Source organism: Nelumbo lutea, chromosome 3 (assembly GCF_056320005.1).
Source record: "Nelumbo lutea isolate HS-2025 chromosome 3, American lotus-T2T, whole genome shotgun sequence".
Lineage (NCBI taxonomy): Eukaryota > Viridiplantae > Streptophyta > Magnoliopsida > Proteales > Nelumbonaceae > Nelumbo > Nelumbo lutea.
The window spans coordinates 54,677,359-54,699,564 of record NC_142686.1 but is presented as its reverse complement, the minus strand read 5'-3'; the positions used below and the strand labels follow the sequence as shown (position 1 = coordinate 54,699,564).

The window sequence follows — 22,206 nt, the reverse complement described above, 5'->3', positions numbered from 1 at the left end:
CGCCTTACCCCTGTCTGATTGGTGCTTTTTAGGATCCTCAGGGCGAGGATTGATCGCAGTAAGCATCGGGGTAGGGGAGGGATGGCCTGAGGAGATTGCGGTGCAGGGCCCAACATCTACATCGTTGCCAAGATTTGGTTGACCTTCTATTGCATCAATTGAAACTGGGCGGGGTCGAGCGCGACATGAGGCTGAGGCTATTGTTGGAACTTGTGTGGTAGAGGGCTGCGGTGAGAACGGGATCCCCAAGATGGGGATCAGCTTGTTGAGCAGTTAGACGTGTTTCTTGGCATCTTTTCTTGATCGCGCAGAAAGAGGATTTGGATTAGCTTTTTGTACGAATCCCACAAGCGACACCAATCTAATATGCTCGATCCGAGGTGTTTCTTGAACCGAGGTTGTAGTTAGATAATCCTGCCAATTGGGCAGAGCCAAGGTGGAAGGATGAATTTGCGCTCCAAGATCTGAAACTAAGAAGGTGGTCAGAGGCCCAAGGAGTTATCCCCCGATTAGGTACTCCGACGCTCAAGTTAATCAAGAATGGTAGGTGGCCGGGCCAAGCAATTAAGAGAACAGTTCTGGTTCGGACAAAGTCACAGTATGGAATCAGGAAGTCAAAAGTCCCTTACCTCAAGCGGGGGTTACCTACCTATAGCCAAAGATCCGTGTCCAGTTTGGATGAAGCTTCTAGGATTGTCGGGATGAGGTTGTCTGCCGAGGTATTTGGATAAGGCCTAATCCCCAACGAAATTGTCATTCTTATCCGTACGACACTCCCTTGTCTTGGTTGTGCTTATCCAATGACGTGGTGCCGACGTGGCCAAAGTGATAAAGCGGCCACGGAGGTGACATGTGGCACCCGAGGCCAGTTCAACCATAACCGAAATAGAAGGAACAAGCTACTCTAATAAAAATTGAAGTAAAAAAGTAAAAAAGAATAAAAATTAAAAATTAAAAGATTCTAAAATAAACTATTAGAAAATAGAAAACTAAAAAGATGAAAATAAAAATTGGGATCCATAAGAAAATAACACAAACAAATGATAAAATGAAATTCAAAAAATAAAAAAAGAAATAAAATAAAATAAAATAAAAATTTAATTAGGGGATTTTTATTGTGATGGTTTATTTAACTTTATTGATTATTAATTGCTATTAGTTAGTAAATGAATTACTCATTTTTATTTATGATTATTTGGAATTTGATGTGGGCCTAGAGGAATAACTAACTTCTCCCCTTTCTCATCCGAACGTTACCCAAATTGGTTAATCAATGCTTTAGATCTTGGAGTCATTATAAATAAAAATAAATTTTGATTCCATTCCCGAAAGTCCCATCATCTACCTTTCCATGCACATATAAGTCTATCATAATACATATCAAAAGCGTATCACAATACACATCCCTACTCAAGCTTGTTACATATACAAATACTTTTACTTTGTTATAGGGTGGTAATTTGTAAGATGTCCTAATTTTTAATTAAAAAAATGAAATATTAGATATACTTTCTTTTTTTCGAAAAATATTGGAGCGCTAACGATTCGTACGCTTTCTCCACGTATTTAGAGAGAGCGGCCATTCGAAGGACGATTCCAATTTCATGCACCAACATGACGAGCCGACGATCCGTCACATTTTCCATTTAGGCAGTCGCTTTCTGTTTCTTTTCTCTGCTGAACTACATCGTTCTTCCCATCTAAGCTGCAGCATTCCATCAGTTTTTTAGGGCATCGTCTCTTAGAATATCCCGTCCTTCGCTCGAGGATCTAAGGAATGGCGAGAGGATTGCTTGGCAAGCTCGTTTCTCGGTCTCTCTCTGTTGCCGGGAAATGGCAGCAACAGCAGCTCCGGCGTCTCAACATCCACGAATATCAGGTCATCACCCTTCCGTTCTTTCTAGTATATTTGTTGTTTTCTTCTTTTGGATCTTTGTTGGTTCTTCGATGACATTAGAAAAAACGAAGCTTCAATATTATATGATTGTCTCCTTTAATTCAAGCGTTTAGGTTGTTGTTTTGGTGTTTTGATGATTATTTCTGACTGGTGAACATGCGACAGGGGGCCGAGTTGATGAGCAAGTATGGGATCAATGTGCCAAGGGGTGTTGCTGTTTCTTCTGTTGAAGAAGTTAAAAAGGCGATTCAGGATGCATTTCCTAAGGAGAACGAGGTAACTGAAGGTCCATGCCCCCTGGGAATTTAATATGGAGATATGTCTATTTCGTTAAGTTTTTGTTGTTCATCATATTTGCAATCTAAGCATTCTCTTTGTTTTATGGAGCATGCTCGGGGTGTTTTATATGTTTGCATTTTGTGGGTGTTTTACATGTTTTCATTTGGTGGGTCAATCTGGGTGGAAATTTAAATAATGTGAATAACTAGCACTTTTTAATGTAGTTGGTGGTTAAAAGCCAAATCCTTGCTGGTGGACGAGGCTTAGGAACCTTCAAGAGTGGTCTTAAGGGTGGAGTTCATATCGTTAAGACTGATCAAGTTGAAGAAATTTCTGGTATGAAAAATTTTCCTTGCATTTTATTATTTATTTTTTTTTGAAGAAGGTAATAAAGTATTGTATTGATAAAGCCATGCAAAAGAAAGTATATCAGCCCATGTACAATGAGGACCTGTACATTGGGAATATGCAAACAAAAAAAAAAAAAAAAAAAAGAAAACGTTTCAACCAAAAAAGGTCGAGTTCGCAAAAAAGAACTTAGCTGGACACTCTGAAATATTCTTTGTACACCCACCAAGAACAAAGCAAACCTATAAGGTAACTTTTGATTTCCTCCAAATCCATGATTTTTTTTTTTGCCAAAAATGTGGTGATTTCTTGCTTTTCAAATTAACCAGATTATAGTGGCAGTGAAAGTATTCAATTATAGTTTGCCCCTCCTATTCATTCCTTTCCAGCTTTGCAGAAGCTATATAACTGATTCTGTGAAACATAAGTGAAAGCCAAAGCAGGAAGTTGTCAATGCCCATAGTTTGTAAGAGTGCTTGCAATAAACGAAAAGATGATTTGGGGACTCTGGGAGTTCATGGAATAAGGAGAAAAGAGCACTGGATCAGGGCAAGCGTCTCCTTATCAATCTGTCTGTAGTTTGGTATCTTTCATGAGTGGCTGTCCAAACAAGGTAGGCTATTTTTGATGGAATGTGGGATCACCAAATTTTAACCCAAGGAAAAGCATCTTTCTGCATGAATTGGAGGCTTCCATAGAATCAGCGGACTGAGAAGTACTCACCTGATTTTTCCCATGACCACCATCATCCACCTGGGTATTAGGCTTTATGCCCTGAATGAGACTTAGCATTTCACCTGAGAAGTACTCACCTTTTTTATCAGAAATGGTAACTTTCATTAGAAAAATTAAGAGAATACACTGTCACCACCCAGTTAAGGGTGTTTACCCCTAGAAAAATGCTTTCTGATTACAGAACAGCCCAAAACTAGTCCTCCCTGAAAGTTCCTTGCTTTGCAAGGGTGTCGGCTAGTCCATTCGCTGACCTCCTTGTCCACCTGAACAGTGCCCCAACTTCCCTTGCTAAGCAGTTTATTTCCCTCATGAATTGTCTATGTGCCCAAGCTCCCAAGTTATGTGACTGCAACCACCCAATTAATAGTTTAGAGTCCCCTTATAATTTGTCTTGATCAAAATATTCCTCAACTGCATCATCTTTATCTTGGGCTATAAGAAAGAGGGAAGGGAATCTTTTTCTCAATGTATAGTCTCCACACCATTTGTCATTCTACGTTCTAATTTGGTTGCCTTTGCCAACCTTGTAACTGATTCCTTTTAGGGAATCTGAGAGAACTTTTTCTTTCACCACTCTTGAAACAAAGAACATGCACATGAGGGGGCAGACAAAAAGACACTATATCTTTAATTTCGTCTGTAGCTTTTCAAGTATGTTGATGATCTGGTTGGTCGCTTCCCAACAGAAAACTTCCACTTTTGAAGGAGAAGGACCAGACCTAACAATTTTTTCCGGGAACGAGGAAACCGGGTTGGATTAGTAAAGGGTTCTAAAAAAGAACCACAAGAAAAGCTACTATTGTTGTTTCAGGGCCATATTATCTCATACCTTCCTCCATGAACAAGAAACGCTTTGAGAGGAAGCCAAAAAATTTCTTGTTCAAGTGATGATGGAGGACTTTGTGGAGGCAAAAAAATTTATTGTGGACAGATTAGCTTGAAGATCAGGAAGCTGGAATGGGTACAATTTTGTTGGTGGGGCTAGAGGCAATCGAATGGTTTGGAGACTTCGTATCGAAAGCTGGTGGCAAAGGGAAGCGAGGAAGCTAGAAAGAGTTATATACAGAGACAGGAAGAGGATATGTGGTAGAGTGCAAGAGAAACAGCAGAGGGTCCTTCATAGCATTCTCAGAGTTTTTTGCCTAGGGCAGAAAGCAACTGGTATGTTTTCCTGAAGGGAGTTCCTGAAGGGAGAAGAAGCCAAGGATGGCAAGAGGTTGCCAAAACTATGAAAGACTTCTTGCTCAGATTGTAAACAGCTGAAGTAGAAAGCATTGGAAAGAAAGATGAACTCCTCGAGGCTGCAGACAATGCTGAAACTTGTGTCTATCAAAAAAAAAAAAAAGAGAAAAAGAAGAACTTGTGTCTGACTTCATTGGGTCTCTCTCCTCTACTAGGTTGAACTGGAATTTGGGGCTGGTAAGGAAACTTAAAGAGTCTGAAATCCCCTCAGTGTCCTATCTGCTAAATATCTTGGATAACTTGGTTCTTGATGATTCTGTGAGTGATAGACAGGTGGCCCTCAGTCCTTTAGGGTTATTTACTTGTGAATCCTTCTTTTCTTCCCTTGTGGCCACTTCTTCTCCTCCTTTTCATGTGAAAGAAGTTTGGAGTGTCGCTGTTCCCCCAAAAGTTAGTGCTTTCTGTTGGGAAGTTTACCATGACTGCATCAACATGCGTGACTTATTGCAAAAGAAAAGACCAAATTGGTTATTGTCTCCTAACTGGTGCATTTTGTGTAAGTTGGATGGTGAGGCTGCTTACCACCTCTTAATCTCCTGCCCCATTTCTTTGCTGTATTTGGGTATTGTTTTGCTTTCCTTTTGGTTGCAGGTGGATCCTCTTGTTAGTTTTTGATAGGCTTTTTACCTGGTCTTTTCTGAGGGGCACAGAGAAAAGGCAGAATCTTGTGGAAATGTACAAGGGCAGAAGTAATTTGGACATTTTTTTTTTTTGGGGGGGGGGGAAGAATTCAAGAATCTTTGATGATAAAGAAAGGAATAAAGAGGCAGTTATCGAGATTGTTACAGTAAGAGTAGCACACTAGGTGAAGACTGTGAACTGTTTTCAGATTTTACAGTGGAAGACTTCTTTAGAAATTGGGGGTCAATAACTAATTCCTCCTCTAGGAAACAAAAAACCTTGAGGTACCCCCCCTTTCAATTGAAGACTTCTTTAAAATTAAATTTACGGAAGTAGTTTGGGCGACCTGCGACCTTTTGGAATTGGAGTGATACGGGATGAGGGTGGGAACATTTGTGGACTGTTTTTGGGGCCAATTGAACAGGGTGATTCAGTGAGAGCAGAATTCTTGATTATCGAAGGGGATTCAAAGATAGTAATTGGGTGGTTGAAGGAAGGAAGGGGTGTTATGGCAATATATAAATGAATTCAGGTGTTTCAAGATGCTGTCAAAACATGTGAACATTCAGGTAAGATGGGTAAGAAGATTTGCTTGGCTGATGGATTAGCTAAGCAAGAGTACATAGACATCATTTGTATTGGGCTCAGTTATAACAGGGTGGTGGGATTCTTTTGTTGTAGAGGGATTTCTGATCTAACAATCTCTTGTTGTGTAGTTCCTCTTTCTTTTTAAATATTTAATAAAATTCTGTCTGATAAAAAATGTTTGTTAAGAAGTAAAATTCCAAGGGAAAATGGTCCTGAGGCTGGAAAGGACCTGGGAAATGAGAAAAACAAAATTATCCAGGAGGCAGGAGCACATCTTTGGCATGGGAGCTTAATCACTCGATGAAAGGAAGAACAAACATGTGGGTTGCCCCATTGTTAATCTTCTGCAATTTTAATAAGTGGATCATAACCTTTGTTATTTCTGATGAAAGTGGTTCAAATGGTATGGAGGATTCCGATGGGTTTCCAAGGGCTATGGTAGGTGGTAGAGGCATCATTTGGTTCTCAAGTCTTGAGACTCTCAATGGTTCCTAGTAGTGACATACTACTTATCACCAATAGCTAAGTTCTTCTAGGCTTAATTGTAGAACTCTGGTAATTGTTTTAATTGGAGAAAATATTCATATTCCTTTTTGGAGATTACTTTTTCTTAACTTATTGTTGTAGACATCCTCATGACATCTCAATCTATCAGGATTCATCATTAGTGTTGACTGTACATAATTGAAGTTATCAGCATTGAGCACATATTGACAAAATTCTGAAAATATTCTTGTTCTTTATTTTGTATTTACCTGTTTCAGATTTTGATCCCATTGCTTGCAGGAAAGATGATTGGGCAGATACTTGTCACCAAACAAACTGGACCACAAGGGAAAATTGCAAGCAAGGTTAGGCATCTTTATCTTCCCTATTTCCAATTTATTTTAAATTCTACTAGTCTACCTCATCAGCTAGCTGGCCATTAATGTATTTGCATTATTCATATTTATCTTTACAAAGGATATGACACAGAAAAGCTAGAAGAGCTAGGGGCAGACTGGAAGGACATGGGTTGAAGTAGTAAGAAATGATTTAAGCACTCATAATTTGACAATGGATATGGCACTGAACAGAACAGAATGGTGAAACAGGATTCATGTTGCTGCCCTGATATAGTTGAGACAAAGCTTAGATGATGATTATGATCTTTCACATACCTCTTATAACATTGGAAACTCTTTCAAATTAGAAAAGTATATCTACATAATTTTTGCATTATTTGTTTTTTAATATCTTTATATTTTATTGTAGTGTTTTAAAGCCTGGTCTGGAGGTTTAACTACTTTCAGTGAACCCATCAGCAGTTCAACTGTTTCAGTCAACCCATGATGTCATCATTATAAAAATTTAAAAGTTAAAATATACAATAACTGGTGACCCGTTGAACGGATCAGATGGGCCAATGGTTCAGCCATTCTGGTCAATGGGTTGTTGACCAAGTCAATGGGTTTTTTTTTGTAATATAGTTGATTAGTGGTTGACTCAAACTGGGATTGTGAATGGGTCACCAGTCTGATGGCTGGGTTGGCAACAGGTTGAAAACACTGCATTTTTGTTGGTAACTGACTAACTTCTAGTTGCTTTTGTTTATTAAGTTTTTATAAACTACCATAACAGCATGATTTAACTACAGCGCCAAAATCAACTTTTCTATGAGGCTTGCTGATTAGGAGAGGGAAGAAATATTGGAAGGATAGAATTAAAGGAGAAGGAAATGCGAGATATCATGTAATAAGCAAGATGACAATCAACAATTACTAAAAAATCATCGTTGATTAAGCTTTTCTTTTCTTATTTTCCTAATACAAGAATAGAGGCTTAACCCAGGAGTTTGTGGTTGGGAGGAGGAATGGAGGAGTATGTGGGTGTGGCGTGATGGAAAAGAACTCTAAAAGTTGAAGCAAAAAAATTTCTATTCGAGGAGATGAAAATCTAGGAGGAATGCTGCTGTTTAAATTCTTTTGGCCGATTGGAAATTTCTCATCGTGTCTCAAAGCGGTCAGGCCAGACTGGGGGACATGGACCGACTCATCCAACCCAAGCTCATGGGGCTAGGCCTAATTGAGCAGCTAGGATGGGGCTGTCTTGTGACAAGCAGCTAGTAATACAACAAATGGGTAGCTGAACGGAAGAACCGTCAGCTTCTTGAAACTGCTCGGTTTTTTCATGTGGTGAAGAATAGACCGAGCAGTTTCAAGAAGCTGACGGTTCTTCCGTTCAGCTACCCCATTTTGTTGAGGGGTGTATGCACATGATGTCTGATGAATAATGCCATGCTGTTCTAAATACTGTTGAAATGAAGTAAGAAAGTATTCACGACCATTATCTGAACGGAGAATTTTGATTGGAACACCAAATTGTGTGCATATTTCAACATGGAATTTTTGAAAAATAGAAAACAATTCACTTCTTTCTTTCATTAAGTAAATCCATGTCATTCTTGAACAATCATCAATAAAGGAGACAAAATACTTGTACCCATTATAAGACTCTATTTTGATTGGACCCCAAACATCTGAATGAACCAAAGAAAAAGGACTCAACATACGACTCTCAACTCTTGGACTGAAGGACACACGACGATGTTTCCCAAACTGACATGACTCACATTGCAAAACTGACAAATGACTCAATGACGGGACCAAAATCTTGAGAGCCTTGAGAGATGGATGTCCCAGTCGGCAATGCCATTGTAGAGGAGTAAGCGAAGTCTGAAGAGCAATTGAAGATCCACCACCGTCAAGATAGTACAGTCCACCAGCTTCATGCCCCCCACTAATCTTCTTCCCCGTCTTGAGATCCTGAAAAACACAGGTGGAAGGAAAGAAGGTAACGGAACAGTTAAGAGCTTTGGTTATTTTACTAACAGACATAAGATTGAATGGAAACTTAGGGATATATAAAACAGATGATAAGGGCACAGGAGCCATGTCAATATTACCAACACCACATATGGGAGATGAGGACCCATTGGCAAGTGTAACAGTTTGTGATGTGGAGGTTTCAGAGAGAGAAGAGAACACACCTGGAGTCCCGGTCATATGATCTGAGGCTCCAGAGTCAATAATCCAGGGAGAGGTTTTAGATGACATGCAAGCAATACCTGATTGGGCAAGTGTGGCAGTGGTATGCTGTGAAGTAGTTTGAAGGAACCGTTCATACTCATCACGCGGTACGCTCACCATTTCCCTCCCAGAGGTAGATGTAGATGTGGGATGAGTTCGGTCTGCCGGTTTACTGTCACTGATATCAACCTCACCCGCTACAGCATGATTAGCCCATTTAGAGGGAGGGCCATGTAGATCATAACAGAAATTCACTGTGTGTCCCTCTCTACCACAATGAGTGCATTTCCTTGTAGAGTTATTCTTCCCTCTGCCACGACCTCCCCCTGAGTCACGACCACCCCGACTAATCATGGAACTGCCACGGCCTCCTCGGGGAGCATGACCTCCCCCTCTTGTACTATATCCAACCCCTCGAGCTGTCACAAGTGCTGATCTATCAGACTGTGTGGAGTTCTCTGTCTGTCCCAAAGAGATTCTACGAAGCCTTGAGAATACTTCCTCAAGTGTAGGAAGAGTAGAGCCCCCCAATATTTGGGCTCTAACTGGTTCATATTCCGACTTCAGCCCCACTAAAAATCTTGTAACATCTAGTTGCTCCCTTTGCTGTTGCTGAACTTTAATATCTGGAGTAAGGGGGTGATAGACATTGAGTTCATTCCTTATATTCTTCATGTTGGCATAGTACTCTTCTAGTGTTTTGGTTCCTTGTTGTAAATCAAAATACTCCTGATAAAGTTGATACACTCTTGTTGTGTTATCTTATCCAGAATATAGCTTCTTAGCATGCTCCCATATATCCTTAGCCGTATCAAGAAACATGAAGTTGGCACTAATTTTAGGTTCCATACTATTCCACAGCCAAGTCATGATTTGAGCATCTTCTTGCTCCCAATCATCAAACCCTGGAGAGTCCTCCGATGGCTTTTCATCTCTTACATGCTTTACTTTCTTCTTTGCCTTGAGAAACACTTCCACTGATTTGGCCCATGGAACATAGTTCTCCCCATTCAGCTTAATTGAGGTCATTTGTACCCCTAGGTAGTCGGAGGAAATTACCACATTAGGTTTCTGATCATTGTAGCCATCTCCTATTGCTGCCATTGTACTCTTTCACAGTTGCCTCTAACCTTACTTCTCAGCTACAAGCTGATTGATTTTGTTCACAGTTTGATACTTCAGCACCTATTGCAGCCCCTAAACACAACAGTGGGAGCACACACTTGTTCTTCTTTACACTACTGCTGACTTCACACACCTACGACCCACATATGCATCACAAGCACCACAACAAAACAGTAGGCCCTCTTACAACCACTCAATAAAAAAAATTGCACATCACAAGCACCACAACACAATCAAACTGCTACACCCAGTTCAGATTTGTTTAACACACTTAAGAGGGCATTACACGACCACAAGGAGCTTGGCAAGGTCACTGCATTCCACCTTACACCACTCGGCCACCTACAGCAGCCCTAACACCACTCAACAACTCACAGCAGCCCTACACCATTCGGCTACTGCACACACAACCCTTTTTAGGGCAACAATGAACCTAGTTCTCTAGGTTCTAATCAGTACTAACTGATTCTTGAAGGGTTCCTACCCAGAAATACCAGCAACACAAGAGGACTAAATAACCAACCTTCCTTTGAGAGTATCAGCCAACCATTCACTGCTGAAATCACCTTCCTTGATGAAGAAAACTGTGCGCAGCAGAGAGAAACGAACTGTGATGTCTCAGACCTAGGGCGAACCAGCTCTCTCCATTAACCAACTAGAAACGAAGAGGAGGGTGTCACGAACACAGCTGAGATGCTTTGCAAGCGGAAGCAGGTCAGAAACCTTGCTCTGATACCATGTTTTGGAGCAGCTACAGTAGTCCGAACCAGTGAAGAAGGAAGAAGAAGATGAGGAAGAAGACAAGAGAAAGAGAGAACAGGAGGGTTTAGTCGAACTGATTAGTCTTCCATTCAGTCGACCCCCTTGTGTTTATTAGGTTCTAATTACACTTACAAAGACTAAACTGTCCTCACTTAAGTGTGGGGCAGAGTACTCTAATAAAACAGCCACATAAGCAAAGTACTTAACTGACATAAGATTACTAAATTACCCTTATTCGGCTCACTCTAACACCTTTTATCACGATTGTTGAGAGGTGGTCAAAGAGACCTACTTGGGATCTTTAAGGAGTTTGTCAATAGACATCAAGTGAGTCAGGGAGCCAATGCCACTTTCTTAGCCTTAATTCCTAAAAAGTTAGATGTGAGTCACCCTAAGGATTTTAGATCGGTTAGTTTGGTGACGAGTATCTACAAAATTTTGGCAAAGGTGTTGCCTTTGAGGCTAAAAGTAGTACTAGCTCCTCTAATAAGTCAAGCTCAAAGGGCCTTTGTGCAAGCGAAACAAATAGCTGATCAAATACTCATAGCCAATGAATGTGTGGAGGATATGTGGAGGCCAGGACAGCAAGGTGTTCTTTGTAAGTTGGACCTTGAAAAGGCTTATATCTTAGTGGACTGGAGTTTCCTTTTGGAGTTTCTGTTGAATTGTGGTTTTGGGGATAGGTGGTGTAATTGAGTGAAGGGCTGCATTAGCTTTGCTCACTTTTCAGTGTTGGTAAATGGTGTGGTTAAGGACTTCTTTCTAGCTTCCAAAGGATAAAGGCAGGGAGACCCCCTCTCCCCCTTTCTCTTTACCCTTGTAGCAGATGTGTTCAGTAGGCTACTCTCAAAGCTGGATAGGGAAGAGACAATAAGAGGATGGAGAATAGGAAGGAATAGAGTACCAGTGACTCATCTCCAATTTGTAGATGACATTTTTATTTTAAGTTAGGGGGTTGACCTAAGGAAAGTGAGGAATCTTAAAAATTTGCTTGATTACTTTGAGAGGGTCTCAAATCTAAAAATAAATATGGAAAAGAGTAGTGTGGTAGGGATAAACTTGGATGATGGGGCTATTGATTCTGTGGCAGAATGTTTGAGGTGTTAGGTTGCCTCTTGGCCAATTTCTTAACTTTGTCAGGTATGATACTTGCTCTGGCAACTCTGTTTTGTTTTGGGAAGATATTTTGGTGGGTGCCTCAACCCTCAAAGACCTCTTTCCTTCACTCTATTCCATTTCCTTGTTTAAGCATAAGGTTGTCTCCAATTTTCTCCCCTCCCCCTTTTCCTTTTTGTCCTTGACTTGGAACTTTGGTGTCCTTGGTGTCCTGGATAGTGTATTTGTATCCTCTAAATCCGAACAGAAGAATTTGGTCTCCCCACCCTAAAGGTTCCTTCACTTGTGCATCCTTCTTTGTCCAGTTAAGGACCTTTGGACTTGGCTTATTCCCCCTAAAATCAGTTTGTTCTGCCGGGAAGTGTTCCGTGGGTAGGTCAATACTTTGGACTGTTTGTAGAAGAAAAAACCTTTCTAGTGTTTGTCCCCTAATTGGTGTATTCTTTGCAAAGCAAATGGTGGAGATTGCTTCCACTTACTAATTTCCTGCACTTTCGCTGTAACTATTTGGGTTTGAATTTTTGCCTTGTTTGGATGTTGGTGGAACCAACCTGCAGATATAAGCCTACTCTTTTCTTTGATGAATGAATGATACTTTATTAAATAGAGATAGAAATAGTACAAGCATGAAGCACCCTAAGAGGAGGCAAGAAGTGTTTCCTACCCTTAAAAGTGGTTCCAAACCCAACTCTTTTCAGATTGCAGTTATAAATTAGCCAAAAACAGAGAATCCCTTGAAGCCCCTTGTTTAGCTAAAGAATCTGCCAAAGCATTCGCCGATCTACTAACCCACTGAAAGCTAACTGACATGGTTCTCGTAAGCCATTTGACTTTTTTGATGATGTCCCTATATCCCCAAACAACAGTTTCTGGGTCCGACATCCATCCTACTATCACCTTAGAGTCTCTTTCAACTATCAAATTAGTCACTCCAAGTTGGTTGGAAATCTTTAGTCCTTGTACCAAAGCTAGTATCTCAGCCCTTGTAGAGTCTCCATAACCCACTGGACCTGAGAATAAAGATAGAATGTTGCCATCCTTATTCCTCAAGATCCCTCCTATACCCGATATAAGCCTACTAAACCCATCAACTTTTGTGTGGCCCAACAAAAGAGGGAGAATTATGTGAAGATGAATTAGAGCTGCAACACTTTGACAATTTGGGAAGAGAGGAATGCAAGGATTTTCCAAGAAAAGGAATGGAGACATTTACTTATCAAGGAACATATCCTAACAAGGACAATTCACTGGCTGAAAACTTTGGATTCTTTCCATTTGTTTTCCTTTGATGACCATAGGAGGAACTGGTTAGTAGTGGCAAATAGCTCCTCTAGGAAGGAAAAGATCATTGCCTCTTGGACCCCACCATCTGACGGTTGGGTAAAGTTGAAAATTTTGATGGAAGCAATCAAGGAAACCCTGGTCCCTTAGGCATAGGAGGAGTATTGAGAGATAAGGAGTTAAAGACAACATCATCTTAGCTTTATACTCTGGTCCAGTGGGAGTAGGAGACTTGGTCAGAGCTGAACTATTGGCGGCTGTACAGGGTATTCAGATAGCAAACCATTTAGGAGTTGAGCATCTTCTAATTGAAGGAGACTCTAAGATTGTTGTGTGCTGGTTAGCAGATCTGGAGTCAGTCGTTTGGTGCTACAAGGATTACCTAAAAAAATGCAAGCTGGTTAACAAATAACATGTCTGTTAGCTCACCCTTAACAAATAACATGTCTGTTAGCTCACTTTGGGTGAGCAGGTCAGCGAATGCTTTGTCTGATCATCTTGCTAAACAGGGGGTATCGAGGGAACATCTGTACTGGGCAACATTGTAATGTCTTTGGCGTAGTTTTTACACTCAAACTCAAGGGAGGTTGCACCTTGTGCCCCTCCTTGGGGTTTTTGTAACGTTTCTGATGTATCATTAATAAATCGTTTCTTATTATTCATAAAAAAATATCATCGCTGATTTTTCTTTCTAGATGTCTGAAGTTGTGAACTGTTTACAGTTAATACATAGTACCTTTTCTCCTAGCTAAAAGCTTTACTAAACAACATGAGGTATGAAGTTCTGGGTGAAATGCTAAGCAGGGGGAATTCACATCTGTGCCCTACAGAGGTCATCCCACAAGTGCCCCACAACACATTCCAACCGTGTATTGGGAGCATCTCCAGTGGCAAGTATGGGAGGTGTTCCCAATACACGGTTGGGATGTGCTGTGGGGCACTTGTGGGGCACAGATGTGTACTCAAGCTGGGGACATTGACCTGAACTGAACTTCACTGAATCCCAGGAGATTATTTGAATTTAGTTTCCCTAACCAGTTGCTATATAGTTTGTTCCAAAAGATGCTAAAGTGAAGGTGCATTCTTTTTCACTGGCTAGTGGTGCTTTAATATTGAATGTGTCCGAATCACCATCCTTTCTTGTATTTTTGAATGATGGAAGTCCTACCTGTTTAATACAATATTTCCATTTACCTTTCAAAAAAAAGTTACTAAGTGACTTTGAAGCACAGACCTAGTAAGTAGAAGTGAATGAAGATAAATTTTAAGCGACTTATTGGAAAAATTTTAAATAAAAGAAAAAAGCAGAAGTATAACTGGATCTAATTGCATATATGGTTCAAAAGCTGTTTTTTTTAATCAGCATAAGGAGGTTTTATTCAGGAAATTACAAGGATACATCAATGTGGAAAAGCTCCACTTGCGCAAACAAAATTTACAATTTTGCCCAACACAATTGATGCCCAAAAGATCCTTGTTTTGCCCAACACAATTAGTAGTTCTGTTCACCCATTTAAAATTGACAGTTAACTCCCTTGTTATACTTTCAATCTCCCGGATGGTGTGTTTATAGATCCAAGGGATTTGGGTGTTACTTTTTTGTCCATGAAATGACCACCTGGAGTCAATTATCAAAAAAAAAAAAAAAAAGACCACCTGGAGTCCTCTTTCACCTCTAAATGTTCAAATCCAAGCTGCTTTGCAAGCTTTTGGAGTAAGGCCATCATCTCTGCTGTTATTGGGTCACCATGCTCAACAGGTCCTGAAAATAAAGCTAGTACCTTGCCCTTTTAATCATGGAAGACCCCTCATAACCGGACACACCTTGGTTGCCTATAAAGCTTCCATCAAAGTTGAGTCTTTTAGAGATGGTCGCCAGAGGTCTTCATTCCATGATTATTCCTTCCTTGTTTTGAGCTGAAAGTGCTACTTCCTCTACTTCCAATTTCTAAGAATGACAATCAATGAGAAGAATTGAAAATCTCTCGAATTCATCACCCAATGTGTCGCTTTTACTTTTATTGTGTCTAAGACTTCCAATTTGGATTGACTTTTCTTCCATTCCATTCTTCCCATATGGTCCAATTCAAAGCTGCCCTTACTTCTCTCCACAAAATCCTTTTCGTTTAGCTATCAAAGTATCAGAAACGCCAAGTGTATTAGAAAGGCAATTTTAAGAAATGTATTGGGATATGCCTTGAATATGCATGTGTATAGGAGAAAAATTAAAATACACATGGAAACACTACAAGTACTTCAATAAATCATAAAAATACATCAATACCACTAAGTATAAGGCCTCAATGAGGTATACATACATTACATTAATATATTTTAATGGGTTTTGTGTAGAAATACATCGTAGTCAATTATAATTTTCATTAAAAACCCTTATTCTTAACTATAATTTATAAATTATAATTCTTAAGTTTTAAGGGATGGAGAAAATCCAACTATTCTATCCAACCATAAAACATGCATTGGCACAAATTCTATGTGAAAATATAATTAATAATTATTTCTTATATAAATAATTACTATCTATTTTTTAATTCCAAAAAAATCAAAAATAAATAAACATTGTACAATGTATTCAAAAAATTAATTATTGAAGAAATTTTAATTATTCTATGGATATGATAGATCATCCATAAATCTACAATATGTTCAATCCTTTGGCTAGATCATAAAAATATAATTAATTATTATTTATTTTTTAATTCTGAAGTATAAAAAATTAAAAGGTAATTTTTGAAGAAGAAATTTCAATTGCACTGTGGATGTGAAAGATCAAAGACCATTCATAGATCTACAACATATGTAGTCTTTATGGGCAAATTATAAGAAAATATAAATAAATAAAATTTATTATTTATTTCCAAAAAATACAAAAAATGAAAAAATATTGTACAAAAAATTTCAGTTGCTCTATGGATCCATAGGTCTAAAACATATTAAGTCTTTATAGGCAGATAAAAAATACATATTTCATTTTTTTGTTTTGTTATTTTATAATTTTCCCAAATTTCTTCATAAAATTTTCCATAGATCTACTCATAACACCAAAAAAACTGTGGCTTTCAATACAAGAAATGTAGATCAACATAGATTTAAACATTTTCAAGAATTCAAGCAGAAAAAAAAAACAAGAGGTCATAATATATTATGAGAAAAATTGAAAAACTATCTATTTTTGCAGTATTTTCCAAAACTTGAAAAACTTTCAAAAACCTTAATGATTCACACTTGTTTCTTGTATTTTCTTGCAGATTTAGCACTGTGGGGATGAGGTTTGGAGTTTCAGTCGTTTGGGGGTGAAAGAAGGCTTATTTTGGGGGAGGGGGGGAAGAAACCTTCTTTCCCCCTTTATTTTTTAACAAAATTCCCCCTTTATTATTTTTTCTTATTTTCTATTTTTATTTTTTTTCCAGTATATCGATCGATGTGCTACCATAGGCCTGATATGCCACTGATACACCACTGGTATGGGTATGATAAGGTGGAAAAAAGATGATACCACCTATTTCCCACCGTATTCTGTATTGAGCTATCAAATATATGATACTATATGCCCATATGGGTATATCATATCGAAAATTTAAACCTTGGTCTCAAGAAGTTAGGATCAAAGTTACCCACCACATCCTGAGGATCCTGAGGTGGAAACAACCTGCACCTAAAGAGAGAAATGCTCCCAAATACAAAGCACAAAAGGGCAGGAAATAATGGTTCGAAACCTGTTGCTTTCCCTCATGGACGTTTTAAGCTATTTCAAAAAATTGCAGTCAAACACATCGGAGTAAATCTTAACAGTTCTTGCAGTTCAACCATGATTTGTTTTCCAAAACATTGGTTTGGCTTTCATACAAAAGTTTAAAAAAATTCTAATGTCTGGTTGGGTGAATTAATTTAATGTGTACTTATATGTTGATTTTTATTGTCTATTTCCATCTGAAACCTAAAGTGGTCCATACTTAATGTGGTCCATGTGTTGAGAATAGTATGGATAATGAGCACAGAAAACATGAAAATTGTGCTTCGACTGATGGATGAGCCTGTGGTTATCATGCTTATGGACCTGTATACGGAATTATGTATCTTTTTAAAATATTGTCACCTCTATGCATTTTGGTATCTTCTGCTTGTGTTTTCTTCTAATGAATTATTCACTGCAGATTAGTGTTTTTTCATGAATGTTCCATTTGATATTTGTTTGTCTAGAATAGTTCTGAGTACACTGTCAACCATCTTCTTGCAGGTTTACTTGTGCGAAAAGTTGTCACTTGTCAATGAGATGTACTTTGCCATCACTCTGGACCGTAAATCTGCTGGACCAGTATGTTCCCAACTCCACTACTATATGTCTGTCTACTTTCGTATATAAATTACTGAATTTCCTTAACAAATCCATATCCTCATCTTCATAATGATGGTACTGGATGCTTTGCAAGTATTTGTGAAATAATTTTCTCGTAAGAGTATGTTATAGGCTCTGATTTGGGTTACAATATTGCACTTAAAGTTTATTTTAATATTTGTAATGCATGTACTTTACGTCTGTATATAGACATGATTTCAAGGTTTCCATTAACCTTTTGCAGATTTTAATTCAATTAACACGGAAGGGAAACAACTGTTTAGGGTTCTCTTGGAAGTACATATTCATTTTCATTTGGCTGATTAATTATTATTGGAAAGAACAACCATGTATTCAATGAATAGGAGTATGTTTGTTCATTGTCTTTTTCTTCTTTTTTTTTGGGGGGGGTAGTACTGTGTTTTTCCTGTTTGCTTCTTTTTTCCCCCCTTCTCTTTGTTCTTTTTCTCTTCCCCATCTCCAGCATTAGAAGAAGGGAGGAACGATTGGTTGGGGGAAAAAGGAATTGAGCTTTTGAAAGGGTTCTGAAAGCTCTTGTGGTTTTGAGGAGGACAACAAACTCTTTTCAAATGTTTTGGAAAGTTGGGGGTGGAATTAGGAAGGAAGAAAGATGTTTGTGTGGGTGAAGAATTCAAAAAAGGTGAGGATTCTTTGTTAAACTTGAAAAAAATCCAAGGAATCTAATGCTGGTTAGTTGTTTCATGTCACAGAAGTGTTTCATCGTTTGAAGGAAGGGTTAATTGGGGATGGCCCATGCAGCAAGTATAAGAGAGTTTACAAGAGGAAGAGGATGAAGGATAGAATTTGAGCACAGATCAGTGCAAGAAGCAGTTTTATTGTGAAGTTGTTGGAGAAAGGGGTGGATAAGAAAAAAATGGCTCCATGTTCAGATACTCAAAAGGAAAAGAGAAAAATGGATCGAGGAGGAAAACGGAGTCCAAGAGAAAAATGGTTCAGGATGTGGATGAATTTTTAGAGGAAGAGAAAAATGGTTCAGGATGTGGATGAATTTTTAGAGGAAGAGAAAAATGGAGAGGAGGAAAACGGGGAGGTGGTTATGGATCGAGCAAGAGAAACAGCTCGAAAGGTTGACTTGGAAAAGATAGTGGAAACTGGAATCCAAGTAAGCAAGATGTTAGAGCTATCATTTTTAGGAGGGGAAGAATTTGTGGGAAAAAAATTTGGGAACTGGAACAGAGTTGTATTGCAAATAGAGAAAACTTTTAAGGGAATTTGGTGGGGTTGGTTTTGGTTTAGAGATATTAGGGGGTGTTGTTTTTTGGGCTATTTTCTCTTTGTAAGGTTTGGAGATGTTTTACTTGGGTTGGTGGGTTTGTGGTTTAAGTTTGGGTTATTGGCTTTTTGTGGGTGATAGCTTATCACCATGTTGTACTCTCTTTTTTTAATAAATATTTTTTCTTTTTATTTACTTTTTTTAAAAAGTAGCTACTGTTGTTCAGTTAGATAAATTAGAGCATGGAATGCTAAAATGTAGGTGCCATTTGGGAAATTGATCTAAGTATGGATTAATAATTTTTTTATTACATTTTTGGGTGGCACTATCCATGCCATAGAAACTAGGATGACATACATGTCAATAATGTGAATAGTGCTATATTGGAACCAAAAACAGAGTCATGGTCTAGAAATGTATGATTATTTGGCATATTGGTGAAAAAGGTATGTTGTACCTTGAGGTTTGAGGAACTAACTTATATATACCTTGTGATTTCAAGAACTACTTACATATACCTTTTATGATTGTCCCACATGGTTAGGCACTCACCCGTCTACTAATGGAGTGTTTAGTGCTGTTAATAGCTATAACTAATATTTTTGTTATCCCAAATTTATGCTTCTGTTTTGAACTGAATAAGGAGATACCGCTCCCTAAAAGCCACCCCTCCTCTCTTTCTCTCTCTTTCCGCCATTGCAACATAAAGCCTGCAACCACCCCAACCTCTGTTCAAGCACTGAAGAGATCTCACTGCTGCTCCTCATCTCTCCCTTTCTACTTTCTCTTCTCCCACCATTCTTGGTTCATTGCAACACAAGATGGAAGAGGCAAAGCATATTGCCTTATTTCAGCACCAACCGGTTTCTCCAAAATATAAGTTAGGGAGGGTGTGTTTGCTTTTTGGTTGCTATCTTCGACCATTGAGAATGCAACTTACATCTGGTAGCAACAGAAAAAGATCACGTGGCTACTCTCCAGGATCTTTGGTGAGTCCCTGTTATCTAAAACCGCTAAACCTTATCTTTTTCTCTCCTCTCTAATCTGATTTCTCTCATTTGTTGTGCACTGAATAGGGAGGGGTTCCTTCATTCTGAACTACTAATAGCAGAATGGTAGCTTTATTAGCTATTTCTACATGTTTGGCTTCATGGGATCATGCTAAAGCACAAATTCTGTTTTATTATCCACTCAAAGATGATCCTCATTTCAAAAGTCAACAATTTAATTCAGAGTTCCTAGAAACCATTCAACAAGTAGTGATATCTTGGGAGTTGGGAGGCCATTGTGAAACCAGAAAATCCCATGACCCCTCAAGCTGTTCTAGTGCAATGACTTTGATAGGACCAAGAGCTATGGCAAACCAATGCCTGTGCATGGGAATAGCCAGCCTGCCTACCAAGTTTACAAAAAAAGGGAGAAGCCACGTCAGCAGGAATGTAGTCCAAGTGGCTGACTGTTAGAACAGAATAACAGTCCTACAACAAGTTGTAACCATCTTGTAACAGACTGCAACTGTAAACAACTTACCTGTCTATAAAAACCCGAAGAAGAAATAAAGAGCCACGGAATTCCATCTGAACAAAGCTCTCTCTCTCTCCCTCTGAATCCCCTTTTCTTCCCCTCTCTCTGTTTCCTTTCAGTTCCTCTTCCCTCACGAGTTTGGTTCACTCTATGAACCCTGAAATAGGCAGCACCTAACAGATTGGTATCAGAGCATGACCAATAAGCGATCTACAGCAATGGAGGCCTGAGTTGATCAGGTGGAAGTCGATCTCCACTGAGTTTCAGGCGATATGCAAGGTCTCAAGGCTTAACAGTAATCTTGCAAAGATTGGAGCAAAGCCCGCTGGCTGAAGACAGGGAAATCAACCAAGATTGAGTTAGCCAAGGAAGCAATCGAAGAAGCAGCTCCACCTTGGAGAGAAACACCAAACTGAGCTTCCCAATTTTCTCAGACGGAGACCCCATCTCATGGATATATAGGGCGGAAAGATTTTTTGAATATAACGAGACATCCAGACCAGACAGGGTGGCATTGGCAGCAATGCATTTGTACGGAGATGCCATCCTCTGGTATCAATGGTACCGCCGAGGACACCCCCGTATTTCATGGCTCGACTTCACGGATGCTCTATGCGTCCGATTCGGGGCTTCTGGTTATGAAGATTTTGACGAGAGTCTTGTGAAGATAAAACAAGTAGGAAGTGTTTGTGACTACCAATTGGAACATCTATCGTTGAGAGTCTAAGGGTGGCTGGAGAAGGCTCTGGTCGGAGCTTTTGTGGGAGGACTCAAGGAAGAGATCTGGTTGGAGGTCAAGGCGATGCACCCAGCAACGATAATGGTCGCGACAGCCCTAGACCGCATCCAAGAAGAAAATATAGCTCGGGCCCGATGTCTAAACAGGCCCTGGCAGCAAATGAACAAATCATTTACTACACCAAGACTGGAAGGGATGGGGTTCGGTAAAGACAACAGCATATTAGGCAAACCACCAGGTAACTTAGGCCCGAGTCCCTTAATTCCATTCAAGAAATTAACATGGGCAGAAATGCAAAATCACCGAGACAAAGGTCTCTTCTACAACTGCGAAGAAAAGTTTGTCCTCGGTCATAGATGCAAAACTCAACAAGCCTTCCTGTTACAGACTGAGGAGGAAGAGGAGGATCAGCAACCGGAAGAAGGATCGTCAACTGAAGAACACTGGGTCGAGACCATACAACCAGAAATATCGCTACAGGCCTTAGCAGGCTTCTCATCATCCCAAACCATGAGGGTGACAGGTTTAGTTCGGGGTCGCCAGGTGTCTATCCTAATCGACAGTGGTAGCACTCTAAACTTTGTAACCGCTGTGCTAGTCAGAGAATTAGGATTGCCAGTTCAGCCCACAGCCTCATTTAAGGTCCATGTGGCAAATGGGACCTCACTCCGATGCGATGGAATTTGCACAGGCATTGGGTTACGCATCCAAGATCAACAATTTCAGGTTGACTTGTATCCACTAGAGTTAAGTGGGGCCGACATTGTATTGGGAATTCAATGGTTGCAGCAACTTGGGCCTGTTCTATGTGACTGGGCCCGTTTGTCTATGGATTTCATGATAGAAGGGACAAGATACATTTGCAAGGCCACTTAGCTAGCCGAGCCAGCCCAATAAGCTTGGCAGCCATGTTGAAAGAAGCACGAGACTCAAATCAGCTCATCATCTGGGGATAAAATCATACAGGCCCAATGCTATCTCAGGCCCAGGATACAACAACTCAAGCTGAATACAAACAGCAGCTCCGCAACATCCTCCAGAAATATGCTGCAGTTTTCAAGGAGCCAACGGATCTACCTCCAACAGGGGATCATGACCACAGAATCCCACTATTGCCGGATGCGCCTCCTACCAATGTAAGGCCCTACCGTTACCCTTATTTTCAAAAACAAGAAATTGAAAGGCAGGTTCAAGAACTGTTGGATAAAAATTTTATTCAACCCAGCCACAGCTCATTTTCTTCACCCGTTCTTCTTGTCAAAAAGAAAG

The 22,206-nt window shown here is 39.5% G+C and overlaps 1 protein-coding gene across 1 annotated transcript in view; it reads left to right on the top strand.

Moving 5' to 3' along the window:
- The first annotated feature begins 1,388 nt into the window (after nt 1-1,388).
- The window catches only part of LOC148865046 (succinate--CoA ligase [ADP-forming] subunit beta, mitochondrial), a 37,202-nt gene continuing 16,384 nt past the window's right edge, over nt 1,389-22,206 (top strand). The window contains exons 1-5 of the mRNA XM_088977711.1: nt 1,389-1,879; nt 2,063-2,173; nt 2,401-2,512; nt 6,497-6,561; nt 17,321-17,398. Coding sequence (XP_088833837.1) covers nt 1,778-1,879; nt 2,063-2,173; nt 2,401-2,512; nt 6,497-6,561; nt 17,321-17,398 — 468 coding nt within the window. The 5' untranslated portion in view covers nt 1,389-1,777. The remainder of the gene's footprint in view (nt 1,880-2,062; nt 2,174-2,400; nt 2,513-6,496; nt 6,562-17,320; nt 17,399-22,206) is intronic.